Source organism: Propithecus coquereli, unplaced genomic scaffold, assembly GCF_000956105.1.
Source record: "Propithecus coquereli isolate 6110/MARCELLA unplaced genomic scaffold, Pcoq_1.0 Scaffold130, whole genome shotgun sequence".
NCBI lineage: Eukaryota > Metazoa > Chordata > Mammalia > Primates > Indriidae > Propithecus > Propithecus coquereli.
This window is the reverse complement of record NW_012137192.1, coordinates 1,522,479-1,542,262: the sequence shown is the minus strand read 5'-3', so window position 1 is coordinate 1,542,262 and position 19,784 is coordinate 1,522,479. Positions and strand designations below refer to the sequence as shown.

Below are 19,784 nucleotides of genomic sequence, written 5' to 3'. Positions count from 1 at the left end.
GTTATTTCTTTACCCTAAAACAGACTGGGGCCTTTTGAAGACCTTTCCCATGCATTTTCTAAGAATTCTGCAGTGATCTTAGAACCTGAGGCCATGACAGCTCTGAGGAAGGGTCTCCTTTGGAGCTGATTTGGTCAGAACTGTAAAGTGAGAATCTGGAAAGAAAGATTAGATAGGTTGGAGGGAGTTTCAGAAACACATCTCCACGCAGATGTGAGAAGAAGCTGGGCAGGCAGCTTGATGGCCTTCCCTGGGACCTCAAGGATGTTAAAAGAGGTAGCGTCAGAAGGGAACAAGGGCCAGACAACACCAGAGCTAGCCTCAGTGGCTTTCAGTGTGGTTCCTCAGCCATTCCAAAGGGTCTGTCTTTAGAGAGGGTCCTCTTTTCTTGTTTTTCTTTTATCTTTTTTTAAAATGTAAAATCAATATATTATGAACATTGCAGAAAATTTTTGAAAGGCACTCAAATCCTACCACCTAACACAAAAATTATTTTTGTCTTTGAATAGTGTGTTTGGTTTGTCCATTTTTCACGAACATGATGTTAGGCATACAAGATTTATGTTTTAAAGTACACTTTCCATTGCAAATTGGAAACTTCATTTTAAAAATGCTCATACTAAAATTGTCATTTCTAACACATAGGCCCGATCCTAGTTATTTACTAAAGCAAAGACTTCTTTGCTTTGTGGGGATCCATTAGGGTCCATTAGAAAGGAATGGGAGGTGGATGGGTTGGTGCCTTCTGTTCTCTTTGCAGCCCAGAATGGAGCATCAAGAGTTAAGGGTGGGTCAACCCTGACTCCTGTGCTTTTTAATTTTTGTCCTAGGTCAATTCTGACTGGCTTGTTCCCTCCCACCTCGGGCACTGCCTACATCCTGGGGAAAGACATTCGCTCTGAGATGAGTACCATCCGGCAGAACCTGGGGGTCTGTCCCCAGCATAATGTGCTGTTTGACATGTGAGTACCAGCAGCACCTTGAGAAGATGTGTGTGTTGTGGAGTCATGGGTGGAGTGGGACTTAAGCATTTTACTTCCTTTGTGAGTGTCAGGCTTGCCCTCCTGGACACACTGAGACCTAGTTGTCCCTCAGTTTTAGGAGAAGCAGGGGGTGAATTGTTGGCAGGAGATGTTCCATCAGTCCAGCCAGTGGATGGGGGCTTGGGAGACAGGGCTCTCCATTACTGGCATTCTGGAGGGCCCTTCAGCCCATGCTCTGCCCTGCCGCCCTCCTTCTTGAGGCCTGGTATAGACTGCCCAGACCTGCTAGTGTCTCAGGGCCCTGGTAGGATGGCCGTGTGTTTCCTGCTCAAGACATTAATTCCACTCAGGTTGTCCCATCAGCAATAGGACCCCCAAGGAGCCCCTGTGCTGGAACAAAGAAAGACCTGAGCTCCGTGACCTTGGGCAGGGCCTTTCCCCTTTATTTATGGACCCCAAGTTCTCTTATCTAAAATGAGCAGCTTCGGCTCCTATGCTCCCCAGACGCCCCCCTGCTGTCATAGTCTGAGGTCCTCTAAGGTTCAGGAGGGCTACTCCAGTCTGATGCTGAGCTGACTTCTTGGTTGTTGGGGCTGTGGGGAGAGCCCTTTGAGGATCACGTCCTGGGGGCCTGAGAGTTAAAGTTGCACCTGCCTGATGCATGGTGGCCAGGCCTGCTGGGAGTAGGTCGGAAGTGATCTGTCACATTTCGGCTTTGATTTCCTGAGCAGCTCACATGGTTTATTCTACCTTGAACCCTGAAGATTATTTTTCAGAAATTGATAAAGTTAAAAAAAAAAAGGGAAAAGAAAAATGTGCCCATTCTCTTATGTTCTGGATCAGGAGATACTATGTGGGTGCATCCTGCAGGGCCCAGAGCTGACCTACCCCTCTGTCCCCAGGCTGACTGTCGAAGAGCACATCTGGTTCTATGCCCGCCTAAAGGGACTCTCAGAGAAGCATGTGAAGGCAGAGATGGAGCAGATGGCTCTGGATGTTGGTTTGCCACCCAGCAAGCTGAAAAGCAAAACAAGCCAGCTGTCAGGTGCGGCCTGGAGCTTCCTTACCTGTCCCCGCTCCCCTCCTCCTCCAAATACACCTACACAGGGGAAAAACAACAGCTGCCCCACAATCCTGGGCTGGGTGGGTGGGTAGCAGAAGCTTGTCCTTTGCAACGTCTCCAGGTTCTCTGCCTTTACTCGCTGTCTGGGGCTGGTCCTGGAGTCCGTCTCTCTCTTTCTTTCTTATAGGTGGAATGCAGCGAAAGCTATCTGTGGCCTTGGCCTTCGTGGGCGGATCCAAGGTTGTCATTCTGGATGAGCCCACTGCTGGCGTGGACCCTTACTCCCGCAGGGGAATCTGGGAGCTGCTGTTGAAATACCGACAAGGTACCACCTGGCATATAGCATTTATTGTGGGTCATGGACTATGGGGAAGAGAGAGGGGCTCTCGAGAAGTATGGCTCTATACCATGGCTGTTCTTGTTAGGGCAATAGGACTGCTTCTCAAGGAACATAAGGAAGTTCTTTTAAAGCTCAGTGCTTGCGCATGGTATGGTGGTGGGAGGCCTGGCTTACAAGACACCTGAAGTGTTTGCTTCGTTAACTAGGGGCCTGCAGAGGAAGAGAAGTTGGGTAAAGGGCACCTCCTCTGTGCCCCACTGCCCCCAGTGTGACCTCTGGCATAGAACTCACACACTGGAAGTCCTGAGAGCAGAGGCTGTGTCTTTCTCCATCTTTTCGTCCCCAACATATGTTGCACTAAATTTGTTTGTTGAAAGAGTGGATGGGTAAACGAATGGAATGGGAGCGGTGTAGGAACATGATTCGCTGTCTGCTTAGAGGTATGTCGTGGTGCGGTATGAGGAGCACAGGCTTTGACACCAGGTCTTGCTGGCCCTGAGACTTTGGGAAAACCACTTCGCTTTCTCAGTGTCCTTGCCCATAATAACAGTGGTGCCTAACTCACAGAGGATTAAGTTAAATGAGAATGCACATAAACCACCTAGCATCATGCCTGGCACATAGCAAGTTCCCAGGTAAACGCTGCTGTTCTGATTTCTCTGAGGATCCAGTAGCTGTCCTCAGAGCTTTGCCATTCTAGGGGTCACAGACACATATGGCTGAAGGTCCTTCCACGTCTCTCTCCCATGCTCATCCCTGCTAGTATCTCTAGTCCCTGCCACTGTGGTCAGTGAGAAGTGACAGGCCTCACCTGTCCCACATCCTTGTGTTTGTGCCTGGCAGGCCGCACCATCATCCTCTCCACGCACCACATGGATGAAGCAGACATCTTGGGGGACAGGATTGCCATCATCTCCCATGGGAAGCTGTGCTGTGTGGGCTCCTCGCTGTTTCTGAAGAACCAGCTGGGAACAGGCTACTACCTGACCCTGGTCAAGAAAGATGTGGAATCCTCCCTCAGTTCCTGCAGAAATAGCAGTAGCACAGTGTCGTACCTGAAAAAGGTGAGCTGCAGTCTCGGAGCTGGGCTGGTGCTGGGTCAGGGCAGTCGGGACTTGCTCGCTGTGCATGGCTTGTCCACCTCCACCCCATTCTGCCACGTGGAGGCCACCGTCTCCCTGCTCTGTGACCCCCTTTGCAATCACATCATCCCTCACACGTGTACAGCTCAGGAAACTTGTGCTAATTCTATTGAATCCCATTTCCTTTTTCCGATGGGGCACAGTGAGTGATGGAGAAGGTCCTTAGAGGACTTTATTATGTCAAAGAAAAGAGACTTGTCAAGAGGTACAAGCCTTGGCTACAAAATGACCTGCCGTTCCTGCTCATTACCTTTAAATCTCATTGACCTTAACTTTTAAACTACAAAATGGCAAATATTTATTAAGCACTGATTCCATGCCAGACAGACTCTGGGCATAAAAGAAAATAATGGCAATAGTTAATTTTTTATAGCATTGTCACCACTTACAAACTTTTTCTTTTTGACATCTGTCATCTCAATTAAAGTGCAGAGAAACCCTGGGGTGAAGGTGTTACAATTATTATCCCAGACGAGGGACAAGAGGGCCATAGGGATTTGGTAGCTTATTCAAAGTCACCCAGCAGGTAAATACTAGAGGTGGGACCAGACCCAACAACCAGATACATTTCCCTCCGTACCACAGTACATGCCTGAGAGTTATTTGTGTGTTGAAGCCAGGGGCGCCTAAGGCACTTACATCCCAACCTTGAACTCCTATCTGCTCATTTACCTTTGAACTAGAGCCTCCTCACTGAAGTGTGCTCTGAGTTCCAGCAGCATCAGGATCACTTGGGAACTTGTTAGAAATGTAGCAACCTGGGCCCAACACAAACCTGCTGAATCAGAATCTGCATTTTAGCAAGGTCCCGAACACACATTAGAGCTTGAGAAGCATTGAACTAGACAAGTAGCCAGGTAAAGCCCATGCCTGAGACAGTTAGCAAACACCTGGTTGCAGCATTTATTGGCAGGCCTCAGTTCTGGTGACAGCTCTGCTTCCTGAACTCTCAGCCCCAGGAAGCCAGGCATCCACACAGCATGCACCACGCACGTGTCAGACAGTGGCCTCTGAAGCCATGGCTTCCGGTTGCGTGCATCCCAGGAAGAGCTTTCTGCTTCAGTTATCACACAGTAGAGCTTCTTGGAAGCCCTCCCTGGCTGTACCTCGCTCGGTCCCTGACCCATTCTCACCTCCTTCTTTGCCATCAGGAGGACAGTGTTTCTCAGAGCAGTTCTGATGCTGGCCTGGGCAGCGACCATGAAAGTGACACGCTGACCATCGGTAAGGACTCTGGGGTTTCTTATTCAGGTGGTGCCTGAGCTCCCCCCAGCTGGGCAGAGTGGTGGCAGAGGAGGAGAGGTGCAGAGGCTGGTGGCGCTGACTCAAGGTTTGCTGCTGGGCTGGGACTGGGTGGCTGTGGGAGCGGGTGCAGCTTGGTGGCGGGTTGGCCTGATGCTTGCTTGGGAGCCTGGGGCTTGGTCTGGGAGCTGGTAGGGCAGTGTCCCAGAGAGCTGAGATGATGGGGGCCAGGAAATCCCTTAGCGGAGTGAGTGAGTGGATCTGGCTGGACGCTGGACACCAGGGATGAGGAGCTGCGGGCAAGTCAGTGGGGAGGGTTTGTTTCGAGCTCAGTGTATAAGGAGGGCGAGAGCCCTGAGTTTTCCTCAGGTGGTGTGTGCAGGAGGCCAGTGTCACCAGCAGCATATATGGAACAGAAGTCTGGACCCTGGGCATCTCTGTCCAGTCCTAACAGCTGACTTTTGCCAGGAAGACTTGTGCTTCCATGAACTTGATTAACCCTCTACTGAAATAATAGAGGGAGCCTCTTTTAAAAGTTTAGGGAAGGATGAAGAATCGTTTAAGATTCCTTGAATCAAGTTTTCCATGGAAGAATCCTGGAGTTTAGGCAATAGATACCAGGCTTTCAACCTCAGAAAGTCATCCATCCATCCATCCATGCTGCATTGAGTACCAAAGTGTTCTGGCTTTGGTGATACAAAGGTGAATAAGGCATAGTCTTTGCCCCCCTGGAACTCTCAGGCAGATATGGACATGTGGCGTGACTAAAGCGTCTGGGACAGGCTTTAGTGTGGTGTACGAGCAGCGGGCTTCTGAGCAGTAGGCACGGGGAGAAGGTGGGGGATGGCCAGCCCTTACTGTGGAGCCTCTGAGCTGACTGAGCCATCTTCTCACTCTTGTCCCTGCAGATGTCTCCGCTATCTCCAACCTCATCAGGAAGCACGTGTCCGAAGCCCGGCTGGTGGAAGACATTGGGCATGAACTGACCTACGTGCTGCCGTATGAAGCTGCTAAAGAGGGGGCCTTTGTGGAACTCTTCCATGAGATTGATGACCGCCTCTCAGACCTGGGCATCTCTAGTTATGGCATTTCAGAGACTACCCTGGAAGAAGTAAGTTAAGTGGCTGACTGTTGGAATATAGCAGGGCCCACAATCCTCAGGCCAGATAGGCAGTCTGTATTGGGAACAGGATTATCATGGAGTTGATCATTGAGTTTTTAGGTCATTGACAATCTGAGTAATGTTGGCCCCAGTTAACCACTGAAGATCACAGTGGGAGACAGTAGGAAAGTAATATTAGGATTGCTCCCCAGTGTGACTGGGTCATGGCCAGGTGTCAGCTGCACTCTTATGCATAGGAAGTGACCAACATTTATGGATGTTGTGCTGGGGGCTGAACTTGGTATTTTTTTTAAGATGTCATTGTAACTTCATTTAATCCTCATAGCAAGATGAAAAAATTGATAGTCAGGGATACTGAGCTGGGATTCAGAATCGGGGGATTTGGGTTTCAAAGCCCATGCTTTCTTTACCCAGGTAATGCCTTCCTTTAGAGATACAACATCACAGACCTTGAGGGCTGGAAAGGATATAAAAGTTGTCTGGCCCAGTGGTCCCCAAGCATGTCTGTGCAGCAGAATCACATAGAGATACTACTGACAGTAAAAATTCTAAAGCTTGGCTTTAGGGCCTTTGAATCAGAATTTCTGGGGGTAAGGCCTTGAAGTCTGTTCTTTGATTGCATGCTTCCTACACAGTGGTCTGTAGTCCACAACTTGGAAATCATGATCTCATTCAGATTCTCCTCTGATGTTTGAATCTCTGCCATAGTATTTCTAGTGATGGGGAATCCATTTCCTCCTGATCATTCTGTCTTGGATAACTTACCACAGTGCTAGCCTACTTTAAGATGCGGGGCCACAGACCTGAAAGAAGACACTTGACTCATTCCCTGTAGGTTCAGAACAAATTTCTTCTGCTGCAGTGTCCTAATGTTGTAGCTATAATTTGAAAGTGATTGTCTGGATTGATAGCTCTCACCACTGAGGAAATGTTCTCTGGCAAAAATGGCTTCTTTCACAAGTGACTCTGACAAAGTGTTATTAATAAGTGTGGCTTCTGCTTTCTCTGTCTTAAGGGGCTAACATGCCATTCAATAATGTAATAATCATGGCAGTGATGGCTACTCTCATAATATTGGTGCTTATGTTTTCACCTGCTCTTATATTTCAGATATTCCTCAAAGTGGCTGAAGAGAGTGGGGTGGATGCTGAGACCTCAGGTAATCCTCTAGAGGGGGGTTACACACTCTTTGGATAGGGCCTCCTGCAGGCTGTCTTAGTTTACCAGTGTAGTACCTTTCCCTTTGAATTGTTCTGTTGCAGTCTCATTTTTTGTGTAGAGATGTTATTTCAGACAGGAAAGGTTTGTTTCGTTACAAATAAAATAGTAGTAACATTCATCAGGTGTCAGGCAGGTGGGGGGAGGGAGGATGGGTATATTCAACCTAATTTGTGCGGTGAGCACTGTCTGGGGGATGGACATGCTTGAAGCTCTGACTCGGGTAGGGCAAAGGTAATATATGTAACCTAAACATTTGTACCCCAACAATATGCTGAAATAAAAAAAAATAAAATAAAATGTGGGATTCCTTCCTTTTGCCTTCAGATGGTACCCTGCCAGCAAGACGAAACAGACGGGCCTTCGGAGACAGGCAGAGCTGTCTTCGCCCATTCACTGAAGACGATGCCATTGATCCAAACGATTCTGACGTAGACCCAGGTCTGTTTGGACAAGATCTGTGTTCCATTGTTTGAACATGCATTTCTCTCTTATGTTCTTCTCAGCTCTTTTCTTTTGATGGCGTTTAGCCTAGATGATAGATCCCTATGGGGTTCAAAGGGAAGTGAGAAAATGAGAAAAGCCACTTTTCCATTTCCAGCGTTGTGCATATGGTCACACCCAAAAGAGCCCATTCTCATCAATTCCTTTACTTAGCTGAGATCTTCCTCTCAAGATACATGTAGAAAGATGGTGCCTCAATCCTCTGAAGCCATTTATTTATTATAGTTTTCGTAGGGTCCCAGTTTCTTGCGTATATCAGGTATTTAATTGTTGAATAAATATTTATTGAATGGATGAATGATTTTGAAAGAATCCAAGAGGGGAATTTGATTTCAGAGCTAATTATACCCTCTAAGACTTAGATATTTTGGATGAGTGTGTCCTTGTGCGTTTTACTGAGATGGAAAGGGGAGGTCAGAAAGAAAACACTGGTAAGATGTCAGAGTACCTCAGTGAGGAATCGTTAGTTTAAGACAAGGATTTCTATAACATTTTTAGGAACAGAAAATTTTCTGGTTCTCCCAACCCTTGGTTGCACGAGTCTGTAGCTCTTATGTTCTTCCTGACTTTGTGCATTGAAATGTGTCCACTTTTTACCAAAAATATAATAGATAGGAAACTCATTGCCATTGTGCGTTCTCAAGTATGTAAGCCTACATACATGGCCTTGCATCATAGAATATTAAGAAATTGATGACTTGATTCATTGGAATGGCTTGTGGTAACACCCAGTTATATATAAAAACATCTCTTCAGTTGTCTCAAGGCACCTTTTCTGTCCTCATTAGACAAGGACTAAAAGGCAGAAACTGGTACTTTTGGAAATTTTGAGTCATAACTTTTCCTTGGACATAGATTTGTCATGCAAACTGTTTACTTCTAAGATACTTTTAGCTTAAAACGCAAGCCTCCAAGATGGTTGTTGAAGATACCAGGGGAAGGAGCATGGTGGTGGCAGAGATACTTAAGATAACAGGTATTGGCTTCTTACAGAATCTAGAGAGACAGACTTTCTCAGTGGGATGGACAGCAAAGGCTCCTACCAGGTGAAGGGCTGGAAACTCACACAGCAACAGTTTGTGGCCCTTTTGTGGAAGAGACTGCTGATTGCCAGACGGAGTCGGAAAGGATTTTTTGCTCAGGTGAGATGTGCTGTTTCAGGCCAGGGACTCTGGCTTCGTGGGTGGGCTGCGGGCTCTCTGTCCAGTGAGGGCAGGATAGTATCGGGGTCAAGACATGAATCCCACTTCCGCTTCTTGCCACTTGTGTATCTGCTGGCAAGTTACTTCTCTGTGCCTTAATCTCCTCATCTGTAAAATGAGAAGGATAATAGTACCTAATATATAGGTTGTTATGAGAACAAAAATGAGTAAGTGCTTAGAATGGGGCCTGGCATTAGTAAGTACTTAGCTTTGGGTGTATGTATATTACTTTTATTTTAGAGGAGAGTGTAAAAAGGATAAAGTTTAGAAAAACTGGTTGGGTGTATTCAGCTGTCGTAATATGAGAGACGTTATGCCTAGATGCACTGGACCTATGAACTTATTGGAAACATTTTTCTCTAAATTGATGTTTAACTCAAAGTGATAGAAAAGATAGATCAGAATATAATTGGCCAACAGAGAAGACTCATTACACTGTTGCCTTCATGTCAGTGTGTGCATGCTAAATTGCTTGGTTAGAAAGGTTAAAATTATTTTACTCTATAAAATCAAGAAATAAAGAGAGTCTGCAGAATGTCTTCCATACAGACTGTGTGAGTACTGCTAAAAGCAGGATTTGGAGCATCCAGACATGGATTTGAATTCTGACTCTGCTACTTATTGGCTGTATGTCCTTGGGCAAGTTACTTAGTCACTCTGATCCTCAGTTACCTTGTTTGTTGATGGTAATAATGATAATACCACCGCAAATAATGACAAAATAGAATAATCCTCATTATAGTACTTTCCCACAGAATTATTCACTCAATGATCATTTTCTGCATTGAAACCCCAGAACATTAGAATGAGGGCATCATTTGAATCTTTAAGTTTATTAAGGCTAAATTTCTCTGCAATAAATGGAAGAAGCTTTGGGTTTACTTGTAAAGTATGCACAAGTCATTGTTTTCAGAGAAGTTATGGTAGCAAGTTTGAGGAGGTTCAAGAAGGATTTGGATAATTATACTTTCTGAGGCAATCACAGGAGACAGTGGCCGCGATTATCTCTGATCGGAGCCAGTGCTGTAGAATTGGTTTTAATCAGAGTGTGGGATTTGAATGGGTCATCTGTCCTCAGCCCCCAGACTAAAATGAGAAAACGGAGGCCAGAGGGGAAAGTGACTTCACATGGGTACCCTTGTAGTAGATGCAAAACCAGGACTGAGGACTTCTGTCCAGTCCATGCTGCAATGTGGTCTTTCTCCATCTTCAGGGGAAAGAGGAGGCAGGAACCAATGTTCTGTGTCACCCTGACATGTTATCCCTGTTTACTCTGTGAAGTTTCCAGCTCAGTGCCTCTGCCAGGTGGCCATAGCCTCTGGCGTTGTGCTGCCAGGGAAGAGGTTTAGTTTTCAGGCTCCATTGCTTCCCAGCTGCCAAGAGTGCCTTGGTGCAGCGCAGCCATGGCCCCTGTACTTCTCATTCCTGTGCTTGTTGGTCTGGGAGGCTGGCTGGACTCCGAGCGACTTGCGCCTTGGCCTTCTGACACTCACCATTTTCCTGCCACCTCCTTCCCCCTCCACTGCCTGGTTATAGATTGTCCTGCCAGCCGTGTTTGTCTGCATTGCCCTGGTGTTCAGCCTGATTGTGCCACCCTTTGGCAAGTACCCCAGCCTGGAACTTCAGCCCTGGATGTACAACGAACAGTACACATTTGTCAGGTATGTGCTTGTCTGCTATGCCCCAGGAGAGAGGAGGGCTCAGGTAGACCAAGGGCGTTTACTATGCTGAGGGCCAAGAGAATGGACTCAAGAATTACACAACAGAATGGATTTTATCAGCTGTGGCTAAGGGCCCTGCCCAAACTAATACAGCATGCAAAGAACAGCAGTGAACTAACTCTGAAATAATAGGCCAGTCCTCTATTGTACATTTCAGCCCCTCTCCTCTTTGTATTTCTATGGTCAGGAACAGCCATATGCATTTTAGGTAAAATAACCTAATCTTGCTAAAATCTATGATTAAATATTTAGATTTTTAGAGCTGTGTTTTAATTTTGTAATTGAGTCATGGTGCTTCCATACACTGTCAAAGGATAGAACCTCCAGGTTCTTGTTTTCTGCAAAGGGCAATTCATGTAATTATTTTTTATTCTTTTAAGTTTGGGATATTAGCTAGTGTTTGTTCTTTAGACATAAATACCCGCTGTTCCATAACAATCCAGTGCGTTAAACAAAAGGAAAGAGGCATTTCTGGATCTTGTTTGGCAGGAGTTTTCTTCAGTCTTGAAAGATTCGTGGACTTATAGATGGGGGAGTGTATCAGTGATATAAAAGGGAAACATTAAAAAAAGAAAAAAGAAAAGAATATAGCTGTGAATCAGTTTCTTTTTCTCCAACCCCATATTTTCTTCTTACATAGTTCAGGTTTACTTTATTCTTTCCTTTCCCAGCTGCTGACCCTGTATTGCCCACAGCTGTAGACCACAGCATGTGTTTGTGACCTGTGCTCATTATGTTGTCCGTGCACACACCCAGTTAGTAAAACCTGCCCACCCTCTCATGGAAAATCCTGCTTGTCTGTGCCAACTGGACAACTGTGAAAGTGCTTTTGAAATAACTTACCCTTAAGGAATCTCTTTACTTCAAATTAAGATGCGTATGTAAATGTGTGTATTTATATGTGTACACGCACACACACACACCTACATACTTAGAACCTATTTACACAGGCTCTACTTTGTAATGCTGTATACTACCCTGAGGCCAGATATATGGCCAGAGTCTGAGCTCCTTGTGGGTGGTTTCCGAGTTTTTTGTTTGTTTGTTTGTTTTTATTCTTTTCTAAGAGCCTATCACATAGGAAGTGATTCATAAAATGCTTAATTTAGAAAAACTTTTCTATCTCTTGATTCCTGGTTTTAATGAGTTCCTGAGCTGACCGCCTCTCGTGTACCCGTAGTAACGATGCACCTGCGGACAGGGGAACCCAGGAACTCTTCAACGCCCTCACCAAAGACCCTGGCTTCGGGACCCGCTGTATGGAAGGAAACCCAATCCCGTGAGTGCCACTTTAGCCATAGCTGGCTTCTTGTGCTTATCGCCTGGTTTGATTTCTAATGTACTGCATTTATCAGCTGCGTGCTACACTTGACCATCATCATTTGCCCTTTGAACCATTATTTCTTTTATTAAAAAAAGCCAATATAGTAACCTAATCAAACCATCTAGGAACAAATATTTGGAGAATCTTCTAACATCCTGCAAAGCAAATCATTACAGATGTTTGTTTACTGCTTTAGAACATTAATATTTAATTTAAATAGCACTTTACACTTACTGATCAAATGCTTTTCCCATCTCTCCTTCCCCGAAACTCCTGTGCTTAAGTGCTTCATAATTTGCAGGTTTGTTTATCAGCTTCTTTACTTTCACAACCTGAAAAGATGACATATTTTTATAAAAAGGGACACTGTCTTCTTTTTGAGTTTCATGTTTTTATCATACTTTCCTTCAAAACCCTTTTTAAAAAAGGAGGCAGTGTATAAATCAATTTAGTAAAATACCCATTTGACTCTCAAGTGTGTGTAGGGGAAGGTCAGACACCAGATCATTGTGAGAAAAGACAGAGGAGAGGTGGGGAGCTTGAGGGAGCTGGCGGCCGATAGAGAGGGGTTCACGTTTCCAGGCTCAGGCAGAATTTGCCACTGAGGTTGTTAAACCACAAACAGTGATCCCTGAGGAATTATGGAGAGTTGGGAAGGTGCTGAAGAATTGGAGAAAGTCAGACTTGAATTCCCAGTTTTAATGGGAAGATGGCTGACTCTGCAAATGACAACGGTAAGCATAACGCCTGTTTGTACAGGGTTCTACAGCAGATTTCTACATGGATAGTTACTATGTACTTGTTAGTTCTTAGTTAGTATTGGATAGTTACTAAATCTTTGTTAGTACTTAGTAGTTAGTACTTAATGGGTGATTAATCCTGGCAGCCACTGTTGGTTCCCAAATAACCAGATGACGAGGGTGGAGAAGGACACAGACATAGCCAGCCCAGATTCCACAAGACCTTTGGTTTTCCACGTGAAGGTTGTACGGAGAAGATAGAAGAATGAGATGGGATGATGATATAGTTATCTGGATTCACTGCTGGCCAGCTGAACTGTACGGACGCCACCCTAGGAAGGATCAACAGGAGCTAGAACTGGGCTGATAGCCAGCCTGCAGGGACGGAAGGGGCATGGCCCCTCACATCAGGGGCTTCACAACTTTGAGTCTGAGCGCCACTGGCCATCTGTTGGAGACAGTGTGAAGGAAGGGGCTCCATCCTGGCAACTCTTACTGAAATTCGAATTTTAGGTTTTGCAAAACGGGGTAGAACTGAAGGAAATTTGACAAGGACACTTCTCCATAGTATTTCAGTTTTTCTCAGCCAATCCTCTTTTGAAGATTTTAGAGTGTGAGCTTCAGGAGAGCACCGTGTCTTGGTTTGACTTTTCCATTTACTTAAGGTGCTTTAAAGAGAGAACCAGAGATCAGTCTGAAAAACTGTTCATTTGAGTTTTTAATACATAGACATTAATATAAAGACTGGCTGTACTTTAAATTGTAGAATTTTGAAAGTAGGTCACTAGAATTTATACTTTTATTTTATCAGTGGAAAAAAATAAGCCCTGAGAGGGCAAGGGACTTGCTGATGTTCTCACAGTAATTCCGAGCTCAAGTCGGGGATAAAGGTCTTGTGTTTTGTCTGCTGGGATGCTTGCAGACAACCTAGCTCTTCACGTATCAAGCACTCTCACGCCATTCACCCCCCAATTCTCTACTCATTTGAGAACATAAATTGGATCCTGCCACTCTCCACTCGATTTTCAACACATCGAGCATAAGATCCAGACTCCTTGCCAGGCCTACCTCATCTGGCCTCTCCCTCCCTCTCTCCATCATTTATCATCCGTCTTCCTCTTAGCTTATCACACTCTGCCCCACTGCCTTCCTGTTGTTCCTCAAACATAGAAACTCATTTCTTCCTAGGGCCTTTCTTTGTACCTGCACTTTCCATTGCTTCTGCTTGGAATGTTCTTCCCACCAAATCTTTGCCTAGCTTGTTCTGTGTCATTGCTTATGCTTTGGCCGAAATATTATCTCTTTAGGAGGTCCATTCTCCCCAGTCACCCTCCCTTTATCTTACTTTATTTTGGGCCATCTAAGATTGTATTATTTAACTGTTTATTGGTTTAACTCTCCATGGACATGCGAACTCCATGAAGGCAGGTACTTTGTCTTGTTCACACTAGACCCTCAAATCTGCACAACAGTGTCTGGCACATGGTAGATGCTCAGTGAATATTTGTTGTGTGAACAAATATTGGGTGATTGGATTGAATGGAGTTCAGTGTATGAGCATTTAGGGCCTCTTTGCATTCCATTTTCCTTATCTATAAAATAATATGTAAAATAAATAATACAGGGCTGTTGTGGGATCAGTCAAATGAGGCCATGCTCATCCTTCCTAAATGGTGAGGGAATAGATGCATGTTTGCAGCTGTTACAGAATAATCCTGTAATGTGAGGCAATGGGAAAGGCCAGGCCCTCCCTGGTGATCCTCCTTTTGATGTCTTCCCTTTGCAGAGACACGCCCTGCTTGGCAGGGGAGGAGGAGTGGACCACTGCCCCAGTTCCCCAGACCATCATGGACCTCTTCCAAAATAGGAACTGGACGATGGAGAACCCCTCACCCACCTGCCAGTGTAGCAGTGACAGGATCAAGAAGATGCTGCCCGTGTGTCCCGCAGGGGCAGGGGGGCTGCCTCCTCCTCAAGTGAGTCACTCTCAGGGTGTAACTGAGCAGATGGGGATGCAGGGTGGGCTGGGAGCTTCTGCTTGGGAGTAGGAATGAAGGAGATGTCATGTGAGGAAGGTCTGTTTCAGCCTAGGCCTTACTTCTTGCCATGGGGAAAAGCATGTTCCACATTGTGCCTATGCCTGTCCCACAGTGGTGATGTCACAGGCCAGACTGTGACAGGCCCGGCTTCTGGCCCTGGTTCTGTTACAAATAAGCTGGTGGCCTTCTTCAGACCACTTTAACTCCCTGGATCCATTTCCTCACCTCTGAATTAGGGAGGGCAGACAAGAGAACTTCTGTGGGTCTTGTCAACTATGACATTCTCTGAGACTGTGAGTTTGGGAAGGAGTCCTGGGCCATTTTTTTCTGAGAGCAGTTCCAAGAAGAGGCTTGCTCATGGTGGCTCTCTGCTGCCCCATCAGGTTGCAGGGTGAGCACAAGCTATTTTAAATGGGTGAGAGCTAAAAGAAGTCCTGGTTACTACTCTTTAAAATAACAGCTAATCTAGTCATCACTGTAACTCCAATGAAAAAAAGAATTCACTAGGCATAGTTAATGATGCTTCCCTAAAAATCTCTTGGGACTATGAAGAACCACATCGCAATATTTATTGTTTAAATGTTCAGAATAAATTCCTGGGGAAGACCTTGCCTTGGCATAAGTGAATGACTGGGGCCGAGGGCAGGATGAGCCCGGTGTTGGTGCTGGGTGGCTGAGGGTAGTGCCTGGGCCCTGTGTCCCACTGTGGTGGGTTCTAGTCCCAGTGTGGTACATGCCAGAGGGGCATGGTCACTGTTGGCGCTGATTTGTTTTCTGCCCCAATTCTTGTCTATAAACACCCACATGCTTGGTTTTTTGTGGTGACAGAGAAAACAGAACACTGCAGACACCCTTCAGAACCTGACGGGAAGAAACATTTCGGATTATCTGGTGAAGACATATGTGCAGATCATAGCGAAAAGGTGACTGTTTACTAAACTTGGCCCCTGCTTTATCATTACTGATTGGAAAAATTAAGGGCAATAAACAGTAGACGGGAGCAGTGGGCAAAATGCCAGATTATAGCCTGACGGTATCTAAGGGGAGTTTAGGATATTATCCCAAACTAGGAGATGATGAGAGGGATTCTGAACATTCAGTTGTCATCTTAAAGGCTGTGGCAGCCTTGTCTAGATAAAAATAACTCTGGATTCAATTTCAAATTCTGCCACTTACTAGCTGCTTGACCAGGGCAACCAGTTATCCTTCTAAAGCCTTAGTTTGTATAAAATGTGGTATTAGGCCAGGCATGGTGGCTTATACCTGTAATCCCAGCACTTTGGGATGCTGAGGCCAAGAGTTCAAGGCCAGCCTGGGCCCTCTCTAAAAAATAAACAAATAAATAAAATAAGATGTGATATTAATGTTGCCCGTATAAGTTTGTTAGGATTAAATGAAATCGTATATGTAAATTGTCTTGGGTACTCTCCCATGGGTGGACTCCATGGTATATGTGGTGTCATGTAGAGAGTTGTGGGAAGACTCAGCAGCCTGCCTTGGCTATGACCTCAGAACAGCCTTGTAGCTTCCTGTGCATGGAAGCATGATGTCGAATGCTTAGTTGGAAGCATGATATTGAAGGATGGTTTCCTTCCCATCAGCTCAGGCAGTTGGCTTTCTGTGTTAGGAGTCCTTGGTGACTTTAAATGACAAGGATGTGCTGGAGTGATAATGACCACGAGTTTCCAAGAAAGAGACATAACCTCTCCACATGTCATCTACAATGAAAGTATTACTTTGAGTTGAAAAAGCTTCTGGTTCAGTCACATCTTGGTCTAGATGGTGGCTTTAAAATCTAGGGTATGATTCTCATATAAGTAAAAGGGTTTTTAGGGTGGAGAGAAGAAAAGGCACACTAAGAATGGCCCCTTCCCATTGGCACGATGCTGTAACACCAGCCTGGTCGCAGGGTTATTTCTGTCCCTTTCTTTTATCCTCAGGTACATGTTTACTCCTTTTGCATCATCAGGAGTAGGATCGATGCTTTCTTTGAACTGACTTTTGGTTTCTTTGTCTTTACTTTCTGCAGCTTAAAGAACAAGATGTGGGTCAATGAGTTTAGGTAAGTTGATCTCCTTCTGTGTTTTCAGTTTGCCCTGGACCTCTAGCTCAGGAGAATGATTTTGAGGCAGGTATCTTAGGTGGAGGGAAGTCGTTGGTTTGGGCATTGTTTGTCACTCACACACTCTTGGGTGCTGCCTCACTGACAGGGGGACAAAGGCCCTGCAGAAGCACAGAGAGATTTGGGTTAGACTTGCTTTGTAGCTTTGCCTAGAACATCTCTGCTCAGTGCCCAGTGGCCACTGCAGAGGCCTCTGAGATACTGGCATACTGATTTCCTCGAGGAGACTGAGAAAGCTCTCACGGGTCTCTAGGGATTTTAAGTAAGTACAATGTTGTGAGGAGACTATCTATCCTAGTTACACTCCTCCCCTCCCCAATCAGATTCCCAAGCGTTCTTAGGAACTCAAAGACAATTTTTTAGGCATTTAGCATGGGACTAAAAAGGTCTTAGAGGAAATAAGAGGCATCAGCAGCATCTATTTTCACTGTATTTCAATCCATTTGTCCCTCTGGGTTTTGAAGGAACAAAACCGCCTGGGGGAGAATCCCTGATGCCAATTTATATATCATGGAAATTGAGATAGCTGATGTGGTTGCCACAGGGGACCCCAAACGCTCTCTCTTACTGATTCCCACTTTTCCATCTTGCCTTTTCACCAAGGCCCAGGAGCCCTGGAACTCTGGGCAGACCAGATGCAGGCCCCTCTAGTTGCCCTCATGCCAGGAAAGAGCGAAGGCCTGTCTATAAGCCCTACCTGGCCTCCGCTAGACAGTGTCCCTCACACCTGCACTGACCCCCATCTGCTTTCCTCCAGACCTAAGTTCACACCTGAACTACCAGGGTAGGAGGAGCATCTGGGAGATGAATGACCATTCCTTCCTCAACGTTCAGACGTCTAACTATGTGTATGTCATCAGGCCAAGTCCTCCCCGCTGAGCAGGAACCACAGGAGTTAAGAGAATGCCAGAATCCATTAGAAAAAGCCAAGGTGTAACTTCCTTGAGTCAAACTTGGGCCGTACTTTGAATGGGAATTTGCCTCAATGAAGCTCATACACACTTCCACGGTGTCTGCCGCTGAGTCATACTGTGCACCACATTGTCTGGGTTTTGATGTCAGGCTGTTTTCTTTTTTTAGGTATGGTGGGTTTTCCCTGGGTGTCAGTAATTCTCAAGCACTTCCTCCAAGTCAAGAAGTTAATGATGCCATCAAGCAAGTGAAGAAACACTTGAGACTGGCCAAGGTACAGTATCCGTTGTAAGACATGTCAGAAAAATGTGCTCAGAGCTGTTAGGACATGGGAGTATTTGGCAGGTAAATCTGATCACGTAGCAGCTCATTATTCTGCACACGTTTGAATGCAAAGCTATCACTGGCATTTAGTGATCTGAGCTGGACCAGACTGAACTACTCAGTGTATATTCGAAAGTATAGATCAAAAACAAATTCAGAGATTTAAAAACTCTCAGAATAACTAAGTTTACAAATATAGCCAGTGGGTAAATAAACTGGGTTTCAAACATGCTTTTCTGAAATAATCACTGGCTAAGCAGGAAATGAATCATTTTCTTTTTTAAGCTGGCAGGCTGGTCCTTAGGCCCTGATGAGTGCTCACTTCAAATCTCTGTATCCCAAGTTTCCCATTTTTAAGTGAGAATCAAGGGGTTGGATGACGTGGACTCCGGGATTTTGGACAGCAGCAATAGTCCTAGAGACTGCAGCTCTGCTTTTGAGGTACAGGCCCATGTGTCTGACTCATCTGCACCTAGAGTATGGTTGTGGCTCCTAAGATGATGTCAGGGGAATACTTCTTCAAAGCCCCATCACGTGGTGATGGCCAGATGTTAGATCTTGGGACCTGGGGTCACGATTTTCTCCGTGATTCCTTCTAGACTTGGGGCATCACAGCAGCATCAGTGCTGTAGATTTCTGGTCACTTGGTTCTAAGGAGCCCTTTATTTAAGGGCTTCAGATTATAATTTCAGTGACCGAGGTAGTAGTGGTATTGCTCTTCACAGGTGGCCCTGTTGTCCAGACTTACTGTTACCCTTCACCGGTGTGAACAATCACAACTGAGGCAGGTTTCTTTTGTTTACAGGACAGTTCTGCAGATCGATTTCTCAACAACTTGGGAAGGTTTATGACAGGATTGGACACCAAAAATAATGTCAAGGTAAACCACCATCTGAGTTCTACTAGCTTCTTGGTGAACAGTAATCTTTATGTTCCCTGAAGTACTTTCAGCTCATGGTAAAGTTGAGAGGGGCATTCATAACAGAAAAGAGCAACTGTTAACTCTGCCAACGAGGTATAGTGATTAAGAGAGTGCGCTGCCACAACACACACAACAGGAAAAACACTGACACCAAAATAGAGACACCACACATATCAGACCCACAGCCCCCACATATAAAAAAGAGACAAAAAAAACAGGGATATCCAAAAAACAGTGAGAAAAAAAAGAGAGAAAAAGATATAAAAGCCCCACAACACAGCCCCGCCACACAGGCACAGCCACAGTATACCCTGTGCGCTCACAGCACTGCCACATGCTCTGAGAACAGAGTGTTGTCTCGGGATATGGCGCAAAAATCTCAAAAGTACACCGTGGTGTGTGCAGCACGTGCACCTACCTTTGTGAGCAGGGTTTGGGGGCGTTACCTTGTATCTGATACGTTTTATTTCAGGTGTGGTTCAATAACAAGGGCTGGCATGCCATCAGCTCTTTCCTGAATGTCATCAACAATGCCATTCTCCGGGCCAACCTGCAGAAGGGAGAGAATCCTAGCAGATATGGGATTACTGCTTTCAATCACCCGCTCAATCTCACCAAGCAGCAGCTCTCAGAGGTGGCTCTGTAAGTGTAGCTGTGTCTTAATGGATGGGGTGGGGAGAGGAGAGGGTGTTGGGTGGGATCGTGGAGCAGGGGAAGGAAATAGGAAGCTGGTTGTAAGATAACAGCTGCAGAGACAGTTATGTTGTGGTACATCTGGGTTGATCCAAACTCTGGGCAGAAAAGATAAGTTTATGAATTGGCTGGCAGGGCTTCTTGAACTGCAAGGAGAAATGGCACTGATA

At 45.6% G+C, this 19,784-nt stretch overlaps 1 protein-coding gene across 1 annotated transcript in view; it reads left to right on the top strand.

Moving 5' to 3' along the window:
* ABCA1 (ATP-binding cassette, sub-family A (ABC1), member 1) overlaps positions 1–19,784 on the top strand; it is a 107,602-nt gene that overhangs the window by 70,495 nt on the left and 17,323 nt on the right. The window contains exons 19-35 of the mRNA XM_012638543.1: positions 831–962; positions 1,886–2,028; positions 2,234–2,371; positions 3,230–3,450; positions 4,680–4,752; positions 5,679–5,881; positions 7,004–7,052; positions 7,439–7,552; positions 8,609–8,757; positions 10,354–10,478; positions 11,719–11,817; positions 14,389–14,578; positions 15,470–15,564; positions 16,671–16,703; positions 17,844–17,949; positions 18,805–18,879; positions 19,394–19,563. Of these exons, the coding sequence (XP_012493997.1) occupies positions 831–962; positions 1,886–2,028; positions 2,234–2,371; positions 3,230–3,450; positions 4,680–4,752; positions 5,679–5,881; positions 7,004–7,052; positions 7,439–7,552; positions 8,609–8,757; positions 10,354–10,478; positions 11,719–11,817; positions 14,389–14,578; positions 15,470–15,564; positions 16,671–16,703; positions 17,844–17,949; positions 18,805–18,879; positions 19,394–19,563 (2,115 nt within the window). The remainder of the gene's footprint in view (positions 1–830; positions 963–1,885; positions 2,029–2,233; positions 2,372–3,229; positions 3,451–4,679; positions 4,753–5,678; positions 5,882–7,003; positions 7,053–7,438; positions 7,553–8,608; positions 8,758–10,353; positions 10,479–11,718; positions 11,818–14,388; positions 14,579–15,469; positions 15,565–16,670; positions 16,704–17,843; positions 17,950–18,804; positions 18,880–19,393; positions 19,564–19,784) is intronic.